Source organism: Aquarana catesbeiana, linkage group LG08 (assembly GCF_042186555.1).
Source record: "Aquarana catesbeiana isolate 2022-GZ linkage group LG08, ASM4218655v1, whole genome shotgun sequence".
In the NCBI taxonomy this organism is placed as follows: Eukaryota; Metazoa; Chordata; class Amphibia; order Anura; family Ranidae; genus Aquarana; species Aquarana catesbeiana.
Window position 1 is genome coordinate 87,290,348 of NC_133331.1, and position 22,398 is coordinate 87,312,745.

General features: G+C 42.5%; 1 protein-coding gene across 2 annotated transcripts in view; it reads left to right on the forward strand.

The window, feature by feature from the left end:
* The window catches only part of CFAP46 (cilia and flagella associated protein 46), a 333,386-nt gene that overhangs the window by 262,247 nt on the left and 48,741 nt on the right, over positions 1–22,398 (forward strand). For both annotated transcript variants that reach the window (XM_073596084.1, XM_073596086.1), the window contains exons 47-52: positions 375–457; positions 582–754; positions 8,180–8,304; positions 12,165–12,241; positions 16,060–16,224; positions 22,296–22,363. In XM_073596084.1, coding sequence (XP_073452185.1) covers positions 375–457; positions 582–754; positions 8,180–8,304; positions 12,165–12,241; positions 16,060–16,224; positions 22,296–22,363 — 691 coding nt within the window. The remainder of the gene's footprint in view (positions 1–374; positions 458–581; positions 755–8,179; positions 8,305–12,164; positions 12,242–16,059; positions 16,225–22,295; positions 22,364–22,398) is intronic.

The following is a 22,398-nucleotide window of genomic DNA, read 5'->3' on the forward strand; positions in this document are numbered from 1 at the left end:
TGACACTGGGGAGTCGGAGCTGTGGGATTATGTGACTGGACCAGATTAAAAATAGTTAAGTACACAGATCTTTTTAATACAAGTTGGGCAGAATAGGTTGGAGGAGAGGGGAGGGAACATTTTTACCAATAGTTGGACTTTTCTTTCACGGCTTACTGGTCCTATATCCATGTTGATCTACGCTGGTTACTAGAATTTGAAGGTACATTACATTATTTCTGTAAAACCATTTACAAGAAGAAGACAATTATTTGTTACAGTTTATCAAACACTCTGCATTTTATGTTCATTACTGAGTTTTGAGAATCTGAATCTAACTGATCTGTGTTTTAGTAATTACATTGAATTTAAATCTGCTTTAATATTTCCAATAGATCTTTCTTGTACGGAGCTCTACTTGAAAAGCCAAAAGTTATCTCAACACAGAAAGGAAAGTTACACCAACAACAAAGAACCAGTAAGTTTGTTAATGGCACTGTTCAATGGCAGGAACATTTGTGCCGAGAAGTATCTGTTCTCTTTTTGTTAATTAGGACTGTTCTTGTTACTGCATTAGTTAGTTTTCTACTTCATTTCATCAGTGCGAGCCAGAGTGGCCCGATGTTCTGTGAATCGTCAGATGTTTTCCAGCTTGTTGGAGAAAATGGAGCTGTTCAAACAAGATACCATGCAGAATCTCCTCAAAAGGAAACATCAACTGAGCTTCACAAGGCAGAAGAATGCGTTTGAAAACATTAACAACAATCCAGCAATGGTAATGCTTGCAACGCTAATATAGCTTGATGAATCTGTAAGATGATTGTCCCTGGTTGACATTACTCATTTTCTGTTTCTTGTGTGCCTTTAGTATGGGCACGTACATTTTATTAAGGACTAACTCCTTGTTTATGTTCACTTTAAAAGTTATTTTGGGCCAAGCTGACCCATATGAACTATTTCCTTTACTAATTGATGCTCCCGCTGTCATTGCTGTATAAACTGTATGCAGCATTAGCTCCATACAGTATACAGAATTGTGTTCCGGCAGAAGTACAGCGACTTCCCATCTGCTGTCGGGACAAAAATCTAGTTGGGGTGAGTGCTACTTGGCCATTCACCGGAAGCCTTGTATTTCATCAATCAATACAAGGCTTAATTTAATTAACGGAGGTGGAAAGGTGAGTGAATGACATCACAATCTCCACTTTAGCCATTCAGAGAAAGTCTTCTATTCATTGATAAAATACAAGGCTTCCTGTGAATGGCTGTGCCCGACTCCGTTTTGTTCCTGCAGCAGATGGGAATTCTCCATACCACTGCCAGAATACAGCACCGTTAAGCGTATGTAGCTGGTGCTAAATATAGCCTATATAGCACTAATCACAGCCGTAGCGATTAGTAAAGGGGATCGTTTTTTTACCAGCTTTGTTCAAATAAATTATTTAAAGTGAAAGTAAACCTAGGGTTAGGTTTTAGGATATATGCCTGATTTTTTTAACTCATTTGCCCTGTAAATTCCTCACGTGAATATGTATCTGCTATTTTCTCTGGTATGCCATGTTTACTTCTTCCCTGAGACTGTTGTGAAATGCACTGTCTGTAACCCGTCTAGTTTATGTACATGATGGAGGTTCTGTGGGTACAGGAATGATTGAAAAGGAGGTGCAGAAGGACACTGCATTGTGAACAAGCATGAAAAGGATAAAGTGAAATAAGGGTTTTTAAGGACAGACAGACTTCTTTCTCATCCTTTGGGCCATTCACATTCAGGATCTACAGCTGCCTTCAGAAAACAAGAGTTTTTTTTGCTAGTGTCCTAGGTGGATAGACCTCTTTTCTTCAGCTCTGCTGGGAGTCTAACTACATTTTTACTATCTTTTTTGGATCTTTCTTCAGTCGAGATTCCTTACTACACCGCTGTTTGATCTGGTCCTTACATGGCAGCTATCCAGATTAGCCTTTCTTCAACCTAGTTTTGCAGACCCTTATCCAGACCCCCCTGTACTAAATGTTGCAGAACTAGCCTGGAAGTGATCTTCAGGTACTGGGTTCCGCTCATGGTACTTTTTTAGGCTCAGAACTGGTAAAATTTAGCTGCGGAGTGCTAACCACATCGGCATTGCCTCAGTGCTTGCTTTGTTTCTAAAGAATCACTAGGTCTAACTAAGTAGGCCATTTTGGTGGAGCACAGGGAGCTATCATTAGGCAAACTAAGCAGCCGCCTAAGGCGCACTGCCACCTAGGGTGCAGCCACAGCTGCTGGGAGGGAGAAGGCAATCACAAGCCGGAGGTAGAAGGGTGTGCAGTGGCATTGCTAGAGGGGGGCTGGGGGGGTCACATGCGGAAGCGGTGCTCACATGGGAGCTTTCTCTCTCCTCTCCCCCACATGCTGCTGCAGCCCAGCACACACAGCACAGGACACAGACATAGGCGAGTGGAAAGCATAGAGCGGAGGGAGGATTTACCAATCGCCCCACCCACCTAGACACTGGTTGAAGGACCAGCGCTCCCTCGGAGGCTGTGCCCAGCCCCGGATCCAGGCTCCTGCTGTCACCATTCTGGCCTTCGATCAGGATGGGAGATCGTGGTGTGGAGTGGAGTCGGCTGTTCTTGAGGTGCCCTAGGCTGTGTTGAAGGATCTGACAGAAGAACTCAGGGGGCAGAGGATCAGGCCACCAGGCCAGCTGACTACCAGGAAGAGAGGTGAGGGAGTCATCACACTGAGGCCGAGCAAAGTCCTTAGTGAGGTGACTGGGGTCGAAATTTGTAAAGAGAGGGTATCCGTGGAGAGTGGAGGGGGTATTTGTGGAGAGATGAGGGGGGTATTTGTGGAGAGTGGGGGGGTATTTGTGAAGAGGGGTATATGTGGAGGGTGAGGGAGGGGTATTTGCACTGTTATTTATATATATATAATATATATATATATATATACAGTGCAGTCAGTGTAGAATAGATATACACTGCAGCCAATGTAGTGGGTGTAGTGTGTGTGTGTGTGTATGTGTATATATATATATATATATATATATATATATATATATATATATTAGGGCTGTTACTGATTAAAATTTTCATGTTCGATGAATCGATTTCTTTTTTTTTTTTAATCGATTAATCAACTAATTTTGATTAATTATAACACACATACAGATCCAACTACTTTTAGCTGATTTAGCACCATTGTTATGGCAGTGGCCGAAGCTGGACATAGCGGGACATGGCTAGGATGTCACACGTCATAATCTCAGCCTCAACGTGCCCATAATCGCAGCCTCACCATGCCCATAATCGCAGCCTCACCATACCCATAATCGCAGCCTTACCGTGCCCATAATCGCAGCCTCACCGTGCCCTTAATGCAGTCTCACCGTGCCCATAATCTCAGACTTATCGTGCCCATAATCTCAGCCTCACCGTCCCCATAATGCAGTCTCACTGTGCCCATAATCGCAGCCTCACAGTGCCCATAATCGCAGCCTCGCCGTGCCCATGATGCTGTCTCGCCGTGCCCATGATGCTGTCTCGCCGTGCCCATAATGCTGTCTCACTGTGCCCATAATGCTGTCTCACTGTGCCCATAATGCTGTCTCCGTGCCCATAATCACAGCCTCGCCGTGCCAATAATTGCAGCCTCACCGTGCCCATAATGCAATCTCACCGTGCCCATAATCACAGCCTCACTGTAGTCAGTGCCTGTGCCTGGAGTACACAGTCTGCGGGCATCTCCCGCTGTGTGTCTCGGAGCTGAGTGTGAAAACTTTGGCCGCGCTGTGAGAAAAGTCCCGCCCTCCTCCTAGATCAGCTCGTGTGATAGACAGAACACTGCTTCTATCAGACGAGCTGATTTAGGAGGAGGGTGGGACTTTTCTCACAGCGCGGCCAAAGTTTTCACACTCAGCTCCAGGACACACAGCGGGAGATGCCCGCAGAGGGAGGGAGCGGAGCTCTGCACCCACAGCTTGGCCCAAAGCGGCCCCAGAGCAGGCAGCCTACTGATCCAAAAAATTTTGATCGATCAAAAAAATGAATGATTAATCGAGGAATTCATTGTTAATTTCCGCACCCCTAATATATATACTAAACTGTCTGCACGCCACTAACTAACCTGCCAAATCTAGCTCAGTCTACACTGAATACACACACAAAAACAGTCAGTGTAGAATATACAGTCCCTGACAAAAGTCTTGTCGCTTCTCTATTTTGTAGAAACTCCTGCTATTAACCTGACTTTTAATTAATCAATTATTGTTAGAAATAGCTCATATGAAAAGCTAAAGCCCTCCCAATTATGTTTAATGCACTGAAATAAATTAGTTTCACTGAAAAAAGATTTATCATTTAATCAAGACAGACAGGTCTTATTTGGCAAGACAAAAGTTTTGTCGCCTATACAGAAATTGAACAACTTTACTAAAAATCCAAAAATATGTTAGCAAATTAAGTAGTAGTGCTGTGAGATCAAAATTTAATATCTTGTATGACTTCCATGAGCTTGAAGGACAGCATCCATGCGGTTTGGCAAGGATTAATACAATTTATTGATGAAGTCATCAGGAATAGCAAAGAAAACAGTCTTGCATGCCTCCCAGAGTTCATCAATATTCTTTGGTTTCGTCTTCCATGCTTCATCTTTCATCCTACACCACATATGCTCAATGATGTTCATGTCTGGTGACTGGGCTGGCCAATCCTGGAGCATCTTGATCTTCTTTGCCTTAAGGAACTTTGATGTGGAGATGGAAGTATGCGATGGAGCACCATCCTGCTGCAAAATTTGGCCTTTTTTATGGTTGGGAATATAAAAGGTAGCTAAGATTTCTTGATATTTTAGACTAGTGATGTTGCCTTCCACCCTGCAGATCCCTCGCACACCCCCATACTGGATGTAACCCCAGACCATGATTTTGCCTCCACCAAACTTCACTGTTTTCTGGGTAAATCTCGGCTCCATGCGGGTTCCAGTAGGTCTCCTGCAATATTTGCAGCAACTGTGGTTTAATTCGAAAGAAGATTCATCTGAAAAATCCACCTTCTGCCACTTTTCCAGAGTCCATCCTTTTAGCAGGCTGTGGCCCTTGGCAAATGCCACACGGTTTTTCAATTGTCTTTTGTTTAGTGCTGGCTTATGGGCACTGATTCGACCATGGAGGCCATTTCGAGACAGAATCCAACAAACTGTTCTGGTTGACACAGGTGACCAGGTCTCGTGGAGCTCTGCTGCAGTGGAAAATGGGCTGGCCTTGGATTTTCGTGCCAACAAACGATCCTCTCGAGCAGTTGTCTTGCGGGGTCGGCCTGACCTGGCCTTGTCCAAAACGTCTCCAGTCTCTTCAAATCTCTTTTTTATCCTCTGAACTCGACGCTGAGACACATTGAAGGTGTCTGCCACATCAGCAGTGGATCTGGTCTTCAGCCTCTTGATAATCAACACTTTAGTCTCTGGGTGAATCTTAGGCATGTTTGCAGAGGTCTAGTTGCAGTTGAGAAGGTCTAGTGTACTGTTGTTCTTTTTATACACACCTGAGACCTAATTGATCCATTATTAGTTACAGGTGAAGCTCATATAACAAGGCGACAACACTTATGTCTTGGCAAAAATTGACTCAATGGGCTTTACCAAGCTGTGAATATTAGAATACTTTTTGTCAGTTTCGTTTTGCACTGAAACATTATTACAAAAGCTGTTGGGATTAAAATGACCCATTTCTTGTAACAAAATCTTGATTAGAAATATATTTTAGCGGCACTTCAGGTCAGAACAGGCCTCGCTATTGTCGACCAAAGAAATTGAGTGCTCGTGCTCAGCGTCATATCCAGAGGTTGTGTTTGGGAAATAGACGTATGAGTGCTGCCAGCACTGCTGCAGAGGTTGAAGGGGCGGGGGATCAGCCTGTCAGTGCTCAGACCATACGCCGCACACTGCATCAAATTGGTCTGCATGGCTGTCATCCCAGAAGGAAGCCTCTTCTAAAGACGATGCACAAGAAAGCCTGCAGTTTGCTGAAGACTGGATTACTGGAACCATGTGCTGTGGCCAAGATAAACTTATTTGGTTCAGATGGTGTCAAGTGTGTGGCAGCAACCAGGTGAGGAGTACAAAGACAAGTGTGTCTTGCCTATGGTCAAGCATGGTGGTGGGAGTGTCATGGTCCGGGGTTGCATGAGTGCTGCCAGCACTGGGGAGCTACAGTTCATTGAAGGAACCATAAATGCCAACATATACTGTGACATACTGAAGCAGCGCATGATCCTCTCCCTTCGGAGACTGGGCCACAGGGCAGTATTCCAACATGTTCACGACCCCAAACACACCTCCAAGATGACCACTGCTTTGCTAAAGAAGCTGAAGCTGAAGGTAAAGGTGATGGACTAGCCAAGCATGTCTCCAGACCTAAACCCTATTGAGCATCTGTGGGGCATCCTCAAACGGAAAGTGGAGGAGCGCAAGGTCTCTAACATCCATCAGCTCCGTGATGTCATCATGGAGAAGTGGAAGAGGACTCCAATGGCAACCTGTGAAGCTCTAGTGAACTCCATGCTCAAGAGGGTTAAGGCAGTGCTGGAAAATAATGGTGGCCACACAAAATATTGACACTTTGGGCCCAATGTCAACATTTTCACTTAGGGGTGTACTCACTTTTGTTGCCAGCGGTTTAGACATTCATGGCTGTGTGTTGAGTTAATTTGAGGGGACAGCAAATTAACACTGTTATACAAGCTGTACAAAAATGTGAGGGGTGTACTCACTTTTGTAAGATACTGTATATACAGTGCAGCTAATGTAGTGTGTGTGTGTATATATATATATATATATATATATATATATATATATATATATATATATATATATAATTCAGTGTAGACTATATACAGTGCAGGCAGTCCAGTGTATATATAATATGAAAAACCAAGATAAAACTGCGCTAGTAAGTAACTAGACGTGTAAATGGCAACACCACTAACGTGAGATATAATCGCAAGACAATAAAAGTATGAATATGTGCAGAAGGTCTAATTCACTCAGCTCCTCCACCACCACCATAAGTTAGGATGTACTTTTACCAGAGTCTTGACCACCTATTACAGGGGCTCATAAATCTCATATGCTCCATCCACGGTTGTTCCTTAGCATACAAAGAGCAGGAGGATCATCCAACTGTCACATGCCAAACGATACTCCTCTGGTCTAAGATCGTAGTATCCAGTAGAATGCATCAGCAAAGAGATAAACGCCACATATTGTAAATCTTTAAAATTAGGTTTTATTCAAGTAATGCACTGACATGCCATTACAATGAAAGAAAAAACCTCATCAGCCAAAACAACGGGCTCAATCCAAACATGAAAACAGAAAACTATGCCTTTACCCAACCGGTTTTCGTCGCAATAGGACTTCTTGCGGGGCTCCTGTCTGGTCTTTTGTTCAGATGTTTTCTAAGTTCTACCAGATGGATGTTCTAGTCTCATCTGGTGCCAACTTCAGGCATAAGGTTCTTCAGCCGGCTTTTGGACTGCCAACAGTTCCAATTTCTCTTGTTTATTCTTGAGCCTGTTACAGTTTGTTTACTTACCGATTAGTTGGGTCTCAAAAGTGAAGGACTTTATGTGTCCCTCAGTAGATGAGAAAGAAATTAGAATTTTTGTACTCACCATAAAATCCTTTGAGGCACGCAGGCCCTGCCTCTCTGTATTTATGTTTATGCCTTCGGTATTGCTTTGCTACTAAACTCAGGTATGCTGTGAGTAGGAAACTTGGGGGGATCAGAAATTACCCAATTATGGCTTGAAATCGAGTTATTAATGGTATTTTCAGTCTGTTTATGGCTAACTTTAGTGTCAGTCATAAAAAATGAAAACTCACAAGAAATTAGTTACTAGTAGAATATATAAAAAAAGTTTAAATTTTCTTTCCTAGCATTCAGTAACGTTGCAGCTCACAATTCAAGCTAAGCACCTTCATTGTTTGTACATAGCTTTCACTGTCTTTTTCCATAAAATGCAAACCTCCACTTCCTCCAAGGAAATTTTAAGGCAAGTCAGCTAAAGATATACACAAGGATACTGTATGTAGGGTGAATCAACCAACTAGAAATATTTTTTTTTTTTTCTGGTGGCTCTGTGCTACAGATAGGTAAAATCCAGTTAGCTCTTGTTAGTTTTTTTTAAACTATATTTTCTGTTAATTATTCATTCTGTATAGGATGTGTCCAGTATTTCAGAAGATGAGACTGAGAAGAAATGCAGTACACAATTTCATGAGATAGTAGAGGACTTGAACACATACCTGAGCCCTGTACTGCTACAACTGGAGGTCTCTCTGCCAAGGTACGCATTGGCTTTCTCCTCATTTTAGTGATTTGATGCAGTTATTTTTGTATATGAAGCATTTGCTACTTTTATTTAATACACATCCTGATGGATGTTTTTTTAATGGATGTCAGGGGAGAAAAACTGATCTACTTATCCCAAATAATCTATTTTGCTTATAATATTCATATATATATATATATATAGGATCTCCATAATCGTCTATTGTGTAGCCATAGTATGCTTCATGCATAGGACAGTGTAGAAATTTTAGATCTTAGGCCTTTCTCAACTAGGGTTTCTCTACAGGCGTCTAGGGGTTCCTTGGGCTATTAGAAACTTTTGCCTCTCAGATCTCAGTAACCATTTACAACAATTGTGTTTTTAGCTATCTGTAAGGGGGGATTCTTCCCAATAACTACAAATGTAAAGAGCATACTTCTTAGTAACCATCTCACTGATGTACTGTGAGCTGTAGATATAGTAATTATTAGCAATGGGTTCCCTGAGCCTACAAAGTTATTTCAAGGGTTGCCCTGTGTTAAAAAGATTGGGAAAGGCTGCCTAGAGGGTCATGGACTTAATTGCGCACACCTTTCTAGCTTGCTCATTTATGCACAGGGGCTGACTAAACTGGAGCAAAGAATTAGAGCAAAGAGTTAGAAAAACAAACCATAGAATGTTTTTGGTTGCCATGAACAAAAACTGTATTTTCATGTGTCCTAGTGTTTGTAAATTTGCCTAATATCCCAAATTTCTGTTTGGAGTGATGTTTATCTATCAGCAAAGCAGTAAACATACCATCAGACTTGTATGTCCTTTAGGGGTTGATTTACTAAAGACAAATAGACTGTGTACTTTGCAAGTGTAGTTGCTCCAGAGCTTAGGAAATGAGGGGAACTCTGCTGACTTCCATCATCCAATCATGTGCAAGCAAAAATGCAGTTTGCTTCCTATTTTCTTGCATGTGATTGGGTATTCTTCGCAAAGTGAAACTTCACCTCATTTAGTAAGCTCTGAAGTAACTACACTTGCAGAGTGAAGTCTATTTTCCTTTTGTAAATCAGCCCCCTATTGTCTACAGTTCTGCATAACAAAGGATTATATGTAACACAACTGGCTTTAAAAATATACAAAAGACATAAAACATTTTTTTTTAGATGTTTGAATAAAATTCTATCAATGTTTACTGAAAATATAGATCAGTTTTCCTTTAACCACCTCAATACCGGGCACTTTCACTCCCTTCCTGTCGAGGCCATTTTTCTTTCAGCGCTGTCACACTTTGAATGACAATTGTGCAGTCATGCTACACTGTAACCATGTGAAATTGTTATCATTTTATTCACACAAATAGAGCTTTATTTTGGTGGTATTTAATCACTCCTGGGTTTTTTATTTTTTCCTATAAAAAAAAAAGAAAAAAAAAAAGTTTTTCTTAGTTTCTGTCAGTAAATTTTGTAAATAAGTAATTTTTCTCCTACACTGATGGGCGCTGATGAGGCAGCACTGATAGGCTGTACTGATGGGCACTGATTTGGTGGAACTTATGGGCACTGATGAGGCGGCACTTATGGGCACTGATATGTGGCACTGATGAGCACTGATGGGTGGCACTGGTGGGCACTGGGCACAGATAGGTGGCACTGGTGGGCACAGATAGGCAGCACTAGTGGGCACGGATGGGCGGTACTCATGGGCATTGTTGGGCAGCAGTGATGGCATTGATTGGCAGCACTGATAGTCAGCACTGACTGGCATCACTAATGGCCACTAATTGCTGGCACTTGTGGGCACAGATTTCTGGCACTTGTGGGCACAGATTGCTGGCAATTATGGGCACTGGTTTGCACTGATTGCTGGCAGTGGTGGGCAATCATTGCTGGCACTGGTGGACACTTAATTGTAATCAGGGCACTGATGATCAGTGCCCTGATTACATACCAAGCTGTCCCCTGTGAGGAGATGCCGCTGATCGGCTCTACTCTCCTCACACGCTGTCAGTGTGAGGCAAAGAGCGCCGATTACCGGCATTTCCGTGTTTACATGTGACCGGCTGTGATTGGACACAGCCGATCACATGGTTAAAGCGTCGCAGCCACGGCTCTTTACACAGATCGGGGTCACGCCGTGTCCTAGCAACACAGCGTGGCCGCGATCACCACGCTGTGCGCCCCCGCAAATGGCTAAAGGGGTTGTAAAACCTCAGGGTTTTTCACCTTAATGCATTCTATGCATTAAGGTGAAAAACCTTTTGTGATGCAGCAGCCCCCCCAGAGCCCCCCTTTTTTCTACCTGAACCCGGTCTTCCCAGTGACGGGGACAAGCACACCATCTCCAGATGGTGTCTCGGGTACTGATTGGCTCCCGCTGCTGTCAATCAAATACAATTACCTGGGAGCTGGGGGCGGGGCTGAGTCCTGCTGTCTGTGTCAATAGACGCACCAGCAGGACACGGAAGCGTGCCCGAGGGAGAGCGGCTCTCCAACGGACACTCAAGAAGAGCAGGAGCCAGGAGCGCCGCTGAGCGACCCTAGAAGAGGAGGATCGGGGCCACTCTGTGCAAAACCAACTGCACAGAGGAGGTAAGTATAACATGTTTGTTATTTGTTTTTGTTTTTTTAAACTGACCTTTACATATCCTTTAACTATTCCCTCCGCAATAGGGCTTAGTGCAAAATATTTCTGTTACGCAACCACATTGCTTAATGGGGAGAGAAAACTATTTTCTTTACCTCCAGTGGAAAAGTCCAGTTAAGAGTCTTGTGTAACGCCTTCTAAGGATGTTCTGGCATTTTTAAAGATTTTGTCAATTCATGACAATGCCCCATCAGTTATGATTTATTATTTCTGTTTATTTGTTTTTCAACATGTATATATTGAGCTAGCATCTTGCATGCACATAAATATATAATTTAAACTTTGGGAGTTGGACCATCTCCAGGATTTCTCCAGAGCCTCTCCCATCCTCTGGAACTCGCTACCTCCATCTAGCCGGCTATCCCCTACTCTTGCTACCTTCAGGCAATCCCTGAAAACTCATCTCTTCAGGAAAGCCTATCACGTCTCCAACTAATCTCCTACCACTTCCACCAGCTCATTCCCCACAGTTACAACCTTTTGTACCACCTGCCCCACCCTATTAGATTGTAAGCTCTTCTGAGCAGGGCCCTCTTAATCCTATTGTATTGTATTGTATTATAACTGTATTGTCTCCCTTTTATATTGTAAAGCGCTGCGTAAACTGTTGGCGCTATATAAATCCTGAATAATAATAATAATTTATAGAAGGTCCTAGTTATACTCTGTGATAAAACATATTATTATTTATCATATATAGCGCTGACCACATATGATACCGTTAGATATTACAGTTCACTAAATTTAAGTTAAAGGGGTTGATTTGCTAAAACTGGAGAGTACAAAATCTGGTGCAGCTTTCAGCATCTTAATTCAGCTTGTTCAATTAGGCTTTGACAAAAAAACTGATTGGTTTCTATACCAAGCTGCACCAGATTTTGCACACTCCGGATTTAGTAAATTAACCTCAAAGTGTACAAAATATATGGAGTCGATATTGGGCAGACGTTTCCCCAGCCATTTTTCCTTGGAAGACATCTGCCTATTTATGGCTACTCTAAGCAATTTTGTAAGGAAAAAAAAACTCTCTACCGAACTGTTATTAATCAACCAGGGGTTGTTTGTTAAGTTCATACCAGGCATTGGCTTTTATAACATAAATTTGAACTGACACATTTGCTTCCAGTAAATAAATGATACAAGATACACGTATCTTTTTGAGAAATGTCTTGCTCAGACATGAAAAAAGTGAATGATATAAACACTATTCTGATTTTGCGATAATTTCTAATTTGCAGACAGCCAACTTCACCACTATCATCCAGCGGGTCAGTGCGAGCAAAGTCCGGAGAGAAGGAGGAGAAGCCAGCATCAAGTATGTACCACCAATCAGGGCTGTTTGGAGCTTAAGCAGTCTTTTGCTTGGTGCTATTATCAAGTATTTTCTAAATTAGAAATCTGGAAGAGTGCTTGAGAAGTGCTTAGTTATTAAAAGAGAAGTATGGGTTTCCCAAAAAACAATACTCACCTAAGTGGATGCAGCATCTATCCGATGCTGTATCTGTCCCCCACCACCTATGCACTGAGAACTGAGCAATCAAACACGGCTGATTGCTCAGTTCTCCCCTCAGCTCTGAGCAGAGAGCGGTGACTGTCAGTCACTGGCTCTCTGTTCTGCCCCTCCAGCGTTCACTGCAGAGCTGAACTGTGGAGAAGTGGGATGGGCTGGCTCCATCTCCTAGTGGCTCACTGAAAGGCTGAGACACTTGCTGGTCCAGGCTGCTGGGTGCATCCCGACTATAAAGTTGGAATTGATCCAGTGCCTGGACTGGCTGAGTGACGCCAGCCGACATTGGGCTTTAGCCTGCTGTTGGGGGGAAAATGAGTCACTGAAGTGCAGAAAGATCTTGCACTCCTATGACAGTAATTTTGTGTGGCTCTAAAAATTGAGTCACTGGTGTACCAGTATATTGACTGGAGGAAAGAGAGTATTTGACCAGTTTCAGTACTTCTGTGTACACTGGAGACAGAAAACATTGCAGGCCTGAAGGTAAAGTGAAAATATCTGTGGCAGATGGCCAGGTTGTTGAACTGAGTGGAGCAGTGCAGCTCATTTGTATTATCCCCAAAGGATATGTATTTTTTTCATGTTGTACCTTTTTATTGAAAAGTACACAAACCTGACTTTTCTGTACTGCATTTAAAGCAGAACCTCACTCAAAAAGTGAAGTAACGCTGGTTCCCTCCCTCCCTTTAGCCTGTAACTGGGTTACAGGTTTTTTTGGGTGGGGGGTGAGTACCAACTTTTATTGATGCCTGCTCCCAATTCTGCAATTCCTGCCTAGACGAGGATGACACTACTTCCCCCACCCCCTTCACTTTCCCAGCCTTCTGGGACATGTCACATGCCCCAGGAGGTTGTAGGACCATTCGCAAGCTAGCACGTGGAAAGTGAGGTTCTACAGCTGACTCCCATATCCAAGATGGAAGCACCAGAGACCCACAGCTCTGAACTCCAGGCACTAAGTACCTGATTTTTAAAAGCTATTTGTAGCTGGTGGTGTAAAAAAAACAAAAAAAAAACAGTTGAAGTCCCTCTTTATGTAATACAACTAAAATAAGCCAAGCCTGTGATTTGGAAATTAAGGAAAACCAGCTGACTGATGAGCTCATCTATTTGTGACTCTGCTCTCTCCTCTTGTCAGCGGGTTTCTTGTTAGCACATAAGCACTGCAGGATAATTGACAGGCCTCTTGTGCTGCTTCTTTTTCTGCATTCTTAGCTTTGCTGTACAGGGGATAGTATAAGGAAGTCAAATTTAGGTACTTTAACTGCAGGAAAACCTTGGATTGCGAGCATAATTCGTTCTGGAAATGTACTTGTAATCCAAAGCACTCATATATCAAAGAGCGAATTTCACCATAAGAAATAATGGAAACTCAGATGATTCGTTCCACAACCACAAAAACAAAAATATGTCAATAGGGAATGCATAAAGCAGAATCCAGCAGGAGCTAGAGTATAAAAGAGAAGACGGTGCCTATAAGTGTAGCAATATGGTTACATTTAACCACTTCAATACCAGGCACTTAGACACCTTCCTGCCCAAGCCAATTTTCAGCTTTCAGCGCTGTCGCAAATTGAATGACAATTGCGCGGTCATGCTACACTGTACCCAAACAAATTTTTTATCGTTTTGTTCCTACAAATAGAGCTTTCTTTTGGTGGTATTTGATCACCTCTGTGATTTTTATTTTTTGCGCAACAAATAAAAAAAAGACAGAAAATTTTGAAAAAAAAAGTTTTTCTTTGTTTCTGTTAAAATTTTTTGTAAATAAGTATGTTTTCTTATTCAATGACGGGCACTGATATGGCTGCACTGATGGGTACTGATGGGCACTGATAAGGTGGCACTGATGGGCACCGATGAGGTAGCACCAATGAGGTGGCACTGATGAGGTGGCACTGATGATGGGCACTATTAGGCGGCATTGATGGGCACTCATAGGCGGCACTGATGGGCACTCATAGGTGGCACTGATTGGTACTTATGGGTGGCACGGATGGGCACGGATGGGCACTGATAGGTGGCACTGATGGACACTGGGTGGCATTGCTGGGCTTCACTAATTTTTATTGTGCCATAGATGTGCCAGTCATGGGGGATGTACCTGGACATCCACATGTTAGGAGCTTCCCTGGTGGTCCTAGCGGCTCCCCTGGTGGTCTAGTGTGGGCATGCGAGGGCGGGCTGCACTGATAAACAATCAGCACAGACCCCCCCCTGTCGGGAGAGCCACCGATCGGCTCTCCTCTACTCGCGTCTGTCAGACGCGCGTGAGGAGAAGCCGATCACCGGCTTTTCCTGTTTACATCATAATCAGCTGTGATTGGACACGGCTGATCAGGTGGGAAAGAGCCTCCGCCAGAGGCTCTTTACCGAGACTGGTGTAGCGGTGTGTCAGCGGTGTGTCAGACTGACACACCGCACCACCGATCGCTGCGGGTGCGCGGCGGCTGTTATCCTGCAGGGCGTCATATTACGCCCAGTCAGTATAACTGAACCACCGCCCAGCCGCCATTCTGCTATAGGCTGGGCGGGAAGTGGTTAATGAAGGTACAACATTTAGCAACTCACATGGTTGATGAGTAAAAGAGACACATCTAAGTATGCAGGCATCCGGGGTAAAGCTGTCCACATAGATCACCCTCCGCACCGCCATCAACGTCATCCCTTCCACGCTGCGCTCCATGAGTGCTTCAAGCCACGATTTCAGTTCGCTCTACTGCAGGGTAGTCTTTCCGGTCACAATTGCAGGCTGATAGTGGTGAGAGCCGGCGGTGCAGAGGATGGTCTATGTGGACAGTTTTACCCCGGATGCCTGCATACTTAGATGTGCCTCTTTTAATCATCAGACATGTGAGTTGCTAAATGTTGCACCTTAGTTAACTGTAACCATATTGCTACACTTAGAGGCGCCTCTCTTACCTGAGCCTGAAATAAGCTAAATATGAAGCTAGTTAAACTTTTGCTCATAACATCACTGTCCCTCCCTGTGACATTGACAGCCTCTCAGAAGTAATGGTTGAAGTCTGGCTTTAAATGGCGCTACTTTAAATCGTATCCGAAGTGACCGCAGGCTTCTACTCAGTTGCTACTCAAATTGCAAGACATCGTACGTTTTTTAAGTTAAAATATATTTTTAAAAATTGTTCGTCTTGTAAAACACTCACAGACCAAGTTACTTGCAGTCCAAGGTTTTACTGTATTGCTTTTAAGACATAGCTGTGTGAGTTGTCTTTTTTTTTTCTTTTATTTGCCTAGAAATCATTTTTAAGGAATAAGCTTCCCTATCATCCTGACACAAAGACAGCAATGTGTTTCCTGGAATTAGTATTTAGGCCATGGGTGCTCAACCTGTGGCCCTCCAGCTGTTGCAGAACTACAAGTCCCATCATGCCTATGTGAGTCATGCATGTAATTGTCAGCTTTGCAATGCCTCATGTGACTTGTAGTTCCGCAACAGCTGGAGGGCCACAGGTTGAGCACCCATGATTTAGGCCATAAAATTCTACATGCCAGTGAAGCGATGAATATTAGTTGAACCCAGAACAGGTCTTTTTTTCCTACTGGACATACCTTATTGTGTATACTCTGACTTGTGTCTTATGCAATCATTTCAATTCCTGTAGGTGCCTCAGTAGAAGTGGGAGATTGCATTATCATATTGGCAGATAGATTCCTTCAGCAGATGCCCCTGGAGGCGCTGCCAGTTTTCAAGGATGATGGTGGGAACTCCGTGTCTAGAGACTTTTCTCTTCAATTACTGTATAACCGGATTCATACAGAGCAGACAGGTAATGTCTAATGTGTATGTCACAATGATGGTCATAAATGATAACATTCTGCTCTCTGTGTGAATAGTATCTCAGTGTATTAATGAAAGCAGTATTCATCATTGCACAATGTTTTTTCTCGTATATACAAAATTGGTAGTCTTTTTAGTAGGTAAAGTTCCTCAAGATGAATTTACTTTAAAAGAGAAGTGCTGGAAACCAAAATAATAAACATACATACTTAGATGGCAGCAGCAGCATTTAACCAACCGCCGGCTCTACATCAAGAACCGAGGGATCAAAGACCGCTGATGGCTCAGTTCCCAGGTCTGTTCTGAGCACAGAGTGGTGACTGTCAGTCACCGTTCTTTGCTCTGCCCCTCCAGCGCTCACTGGAGTGCCGGGCTGTGGAAGGGTCAGGGGCGGCACACTGAGAGGCTGAGCCAGCTGCTGTTCAGGACATTATTGTCCGGATCCCTGCAGAGTCTGGACCGGCTCTGTGATGTCAGGCGAAGACGTACTTAGTTATTATTCAGGAAAAAAAAAAGATGTGCATTTATTATTTTTCTTCTTAGGAGCCTGCAGAGCATTGCACTTATGATTTAGCAGATCGTCAGTGCAATGTTAGGCTCCTGCAGACTCTTAGTACAGCTGTCTGCCTGTACCTTTTGTAGGGGCAGATAGTTAGTGAAGTGCAGGAAGAGTAATGAGCTACAAGGGAGCTCATCAGCACCCTTGCAGTTAATTGAGAACTACAAGCCATCTGCTGCGGTGACTAATGGGACTTGTAGTTCATTCAGGCGGAGTCCTGCACAGCCACGCTGTTGTTAAATTGTGACAGCAGGTGCTCTGTCATGGGGGGAAAATCGGGAAGTGTAAGGAGAGGTGCACAGTAACATGTTACATTACACCCTAACTACGGGGCTAGCAGGTTACTATGGGTGAACATATCCTTTACACTTCTTAAAATCCTTTACAATTTAAATAAAGCAATTGATAAAAATACACTGTATAGTCATAGATTTTTTCATTGAAAACATTCAGTCAAAATGATTGTATAGGCAGCTGAAGTTATATGCAAATCTTGACCCCACCCCTTTCTGCAGATGAGCCTTTCTGTTGGCCAATGAGACCATCCATCACAATAAAGGAGCAACAATAAGAATCTGGATGCAGGTGGGGCTTGAGAGCAAGCGTAACTCTTACAAGAAAAATAGAGATTTGCATATTACTTCTGCTGCCTATACAGTATGTTTGCATTGACTCTACTTATACATTTTTTTAAATATTTTGCCCAACTCTTTTACATTTTACTGTATATATATCTGTACTAGTGTTGCACCGATACCGGTATCAGTATTGGTGCCAGTAATAAGCATTTGCATGAGTACTTGTTCTCGTGCAGATGCTCAGATACCTGAAACTGATACCTTTTCCCTGCGGTGCGATTTAAGCCCATACAAAATGAATGGGCTCAAATCGCACTGCAAAGAATTGCATGTGATTTGAAAAGGAATACAGTGCAATTCCTGTCCCAATCACATGCGGTTTCCCACATCGCTCCTGTGCGAACCCAGGCTTGTCATAGTAACTCCAGCCTGGTTGCACAGAGGAGCGGTGCGGGAAACCACATCTAGTTCGGAAAGGAATAGCACCATATTTCTGTTTAAATCACATGTGATTCTTTGCAGTGTGATTTGAGCCCATTCATTTTGTATGGGCTCAAATCGCACTGCACAAAAAAAAATAGGTATTGGTAATTGGTATCAGCAAGTACTTGAGGAAAAGTATGGGTACTCGTACTTGCTCTGAAAAAACTGGTATCGGTACATCCCTAATCTGTACCCTCGCACTTTTTTAATATTTTGTTAGTTTAACAGCTAGCACTTCATACTAATGAAGAGGAATTGGCTTTTAAAAATTATACTAATCCACCTGTGAATAGTGCAGCTTACAGCCATACCTATCTATGTGAGTCCTGTGCAGTTTCATTGAGTACCATCCTATGGTGGCACCTACAACAGCATTCTCACCTAACTTGCCCAATAATGAGAGTGAAATTCATTAAAAGTGGACAAACAAAAGAAACATCTAATTTGAATCAATATTTGGTGCGATCATCCCTTGGCTTCAAACCAGCATCAATTCTTCTAGGTATGCTTGCACACAGTTTTTCAAGAAACTCTGCAGGTAGCTTGCCATGCCATACCATCAGAGAGGTGTGTGATTGGCCCCAAATGTATTCTGCAGCAGGACAACAACCCCAAACATACAGCCAATGTCATTAAGAACCATCTTCAGTGTAAAGAAAATCAAGGAGTCCTGCAAGTAATGGTTTGGCTGCCACAGAGCCCTGATCTCAACATCATGGAGTCTGTCTGGGATTACACAAAAAGACAGAAGGATTTGAGACAACCTACATCACTAGAAGATCTGTGGTTAGGTCTCCAAGATGTTTAGAACAACCTACCTGCCGAGTTCCTTCAAAAACTATGTGCAAATGTACCCAGAAGAATTGATGCTGTTTTAAAAATATTGATTTGATTATTTCTGAAAGCATTCTTAATTTACATTAAAAAATTCACACACGCCTAAAACTTTTGCACAGTACTGTGTGTGTATATATGTGTGTGTGTGTGTGTGTGTGTGTATGTATATATATATATATATATATATATATATATATATATATATATATGTATAACACGCACTTTTTCCCCTTTAAAATCAGGGGAAAATCGTGGGTGTGTGTTATACGCCGAACCGCTGCCTCGGAGGGGAAGGCGGGAACGAGCACTGCTGATATAGACAGAACTGAGTGTACTGTGTACTGGGCTCGGCTCGGCTCGGCTCGGCTCGGCTCCGCTCACAGTCACGCCCAGTCCCGCCTAGGGACAAAGGGCGGGACTGCGAGACGAGCCGAGAGGAGCCGAGTACACAGGACATCTGGCTCTGTCTATCTCGGTGGCGCTAACAATTTAAAACCTCGGTAACAATTTAAAAAAGATCATGCTGCAATTTTGGGCAAGGCTGCAGATGGACACTAATAAGGCTGCATTGATGGGCATTTAAAATGTAAGTTTTTTTCCTTAAACTTCCCTCCTAAATTTGGGGTGGATGTTATACGCTGGAGCGTGTTATAAGCCGATAAATACGGTATATATATATATATATATATATATATATATATATATATATATATATATATACTCTGTCCTTCTTGTTCATCTGTAGAAGCCCTTTGAGTGGCTACTATATAATATTGATTATCTCATTATAATGACATCTGAATATCTATATACAGTGTATATATAATATATATATATAATAATCCAGATGTGTTGGAGGCATTCACAGGTCTTAAATAGAACCTTGTGCAAATCAGCAATGTTTGTTGAATTGATATTTCGACAGCACATCATTGATATGTTGATACAATAAACATTGCTGATTTTTTTGCACAAGCTCCTTTTTCGAGACCTGCGAGTGCCTCCAACACATCTGGATCCTGTATGACTGGTATCCAACACATCTAGATTATGCATTCTGCATGAGTGTACCAGGCCAGTGTTCCACCGGAGTAGTGCAGAGGCTACCTATGGATATATTGTGTGTGTATATACTGTATATAGTACTCATACCTACACACATATTTTTTGTCTTGTTTAATATATAAGCATTTAGCTTTTTACCTACATTGTGTTTCATGTTCATCTTTTTACAGATGGGTTCGTTGTTTAACGTTCTGTATATTTTTCTAAGGTTCAAAAATATGTCAAGGACACCAGTGATTATCGCACATGCTGTCAGCACTGGATGGAGGAAACATGATTATTATCTGAACACAAGATGTACAGAACATTAATTATATTGCACTTAGGCTGGCATGCTTCAAGAGGTGTTTTTTTTGTAATACTGGAGTGAGTTTATAACTCAGGAAATGAATATTTGAACTCTGGAACTTGCTATAAATATAGTTTCATATGCAGTTCACAGGGGACATGTAGCACCTTTTACTCCCCGGAGAAATGACACTATCAATTTCTAAGCTAAGACTTGGTCAATTTACACTAGTCACTAAAATCTCATATAGTTCTTAGAATGTTAATGGAGTTTTAAAGGTCATTTTCAAGCTTTTTCAATTTGAAAATTTAAAACAATACCTGGTGTTATTTTCATGAAGATCTTTGTTGACCCTTTATGGGGTGACAGCGCTCTGTGCCTGGCTCCTGCATTGTCACTCTGTCACATGCTCTATAAGTGGCAATGCCAACCCTGATTTGCAGGTGTGATCTGCTATTATCACCATTAGAAAACTGACATTGAGAAATGCCATTCAGCCAACAGTGGAATGCCTGTGGACACGTGTTCTGTTGCCTTATGGTGAAACCTGTCTTGAAAAAAATTTGGAAGCAATAATTGTTGTTATTATTATTATTATACAGGATTTATATAGTGCCAACAGTTTTCACCGCACTTTACAACATGAGGGCAGACAGTATAATTACAATACAATTTAATACAGTAGGAATCAGAGGGCCCTACTTGTTAGAGCTTACAAAAAAATCAATTTTTTTTTTCTAGTTGCTGAGTTGCCAAGCTGATCCTCTGGTTTCTGTACCTTGGCTGATGTAGAACATGTATGCAGCAAGCAGAGTCGGAGCAAAGTCCGACTCCTAATATGCTTGCTGCAGATCAGTGTTAGAATACTAAAGGTATTAAAGCGAAGATCCACCCAAAAATGGAATTTCCGCTTTTCCAGTCCCCCCCCCCTCCGGTGTCACATTTGGCACCTTTCAGGGGGGAGCACATACCTGTCTAATACAGTTATTTGCTCCCACTTCTGGCAATAGATCGCCGCAGATTCCGCGGCAATCAACGCTATGTCCGACCCCTCCTCCATCCCCCTCTGCTGTCTTCTGGGAGACAGACAGGTCCCGGAAGACAGCAGGGACCAGTGAGGACACTCAGTAGGGAACCAGGCTGTGAAGCCACAAGGCTTCACTTCCTGATTCCCTTACTGAAGATGCCAGCGCCTGCACCCGGGAGCCAAGGGACAGATCGGCTTCGGGTGAGGACATCACAGGCACCCTGGACAGGTAAGTGTCCTAATATTAAAAGTCAGCAGCTAAAGTATTTGTAGCTGCTAACTTTAAATTTTTTTTTTTTTTTTCGGCGGAACTCCACTTTAAGGGGTCAACATGACAATTGGGGAGCTGGGTTTTTCAGAAGCAGGCATCTAGTAGCTGCAATACAACCTATTTTTTCTTATACTAATTTATAGGTTACCTTTTGCAGTAGCTAAGGAGTTTTGTCTTTGGCTCATACATTTCAGTTTTGCTAGTGAGAGACAAGGGAGTTGATATACTAAAGTCAAATAGACTGTGCACTTTGCAAGTGCAGTTGCACTCTGCAAAGTGCAGTTGCTCCAGAGCTTAGTAAATGAGGGAATGCTCTGCTTACTTCAATCAATTATTAATCCAATCATGTACAAGCAAAGCTGTTTTTAATTTCTCTTGGGTAATTTTTGCAAAGTGAAGTTTTGCCTCGCCTACTAAGCTCTAGTGAGGCAACCGCACTGACAAACTGCACAGTCTATTTGCCTTTAATACAGCAACCCCAATATGTAATGATTTTCTGCAGGCACTATTACTTACTAATCCTCTAACACAGGGTGCTGGCTACCAGTGGTCACTGGCTGCTCCACAAGCGACACGCACCAACTCTCAAAGAGAAAAGGGCGCTGCTCACCATTTAAAAGCCTTGGTTTCAGTTTATTAAACCCTTTATTGTATAGACAATACAGTTTGTGATAGTGTTGCCCTAACAAATCATTGTCATTCTAGATTGATTGATCCACCTGCTGGTTTGTATGGGTACATTAGAGTGTTTTCCTACTGTGCAATTCTTCATGAAACCACAGCAGTGTCCCAAATCAATGATTTATTTATTTTTTTTAGCATGCTTGGCAATACAACATCTTTGTTGCCATGATCTGCGCTGTGGACTTTATATCAATTATTAATTATAGCTGATGTTTTGACAAGAAACAATGCATTTCTGAGTTATTCTTTGTGAACTTCACCTTACAGAAGAAGACGAAGGAAAGCGAGAGGTGAGGAGTGCAAAAGAATCCAAACAGAAAAAAAATATAAAGGCTGTGAGTATGTCTGGTTTGGTATACCTATTGTTAAA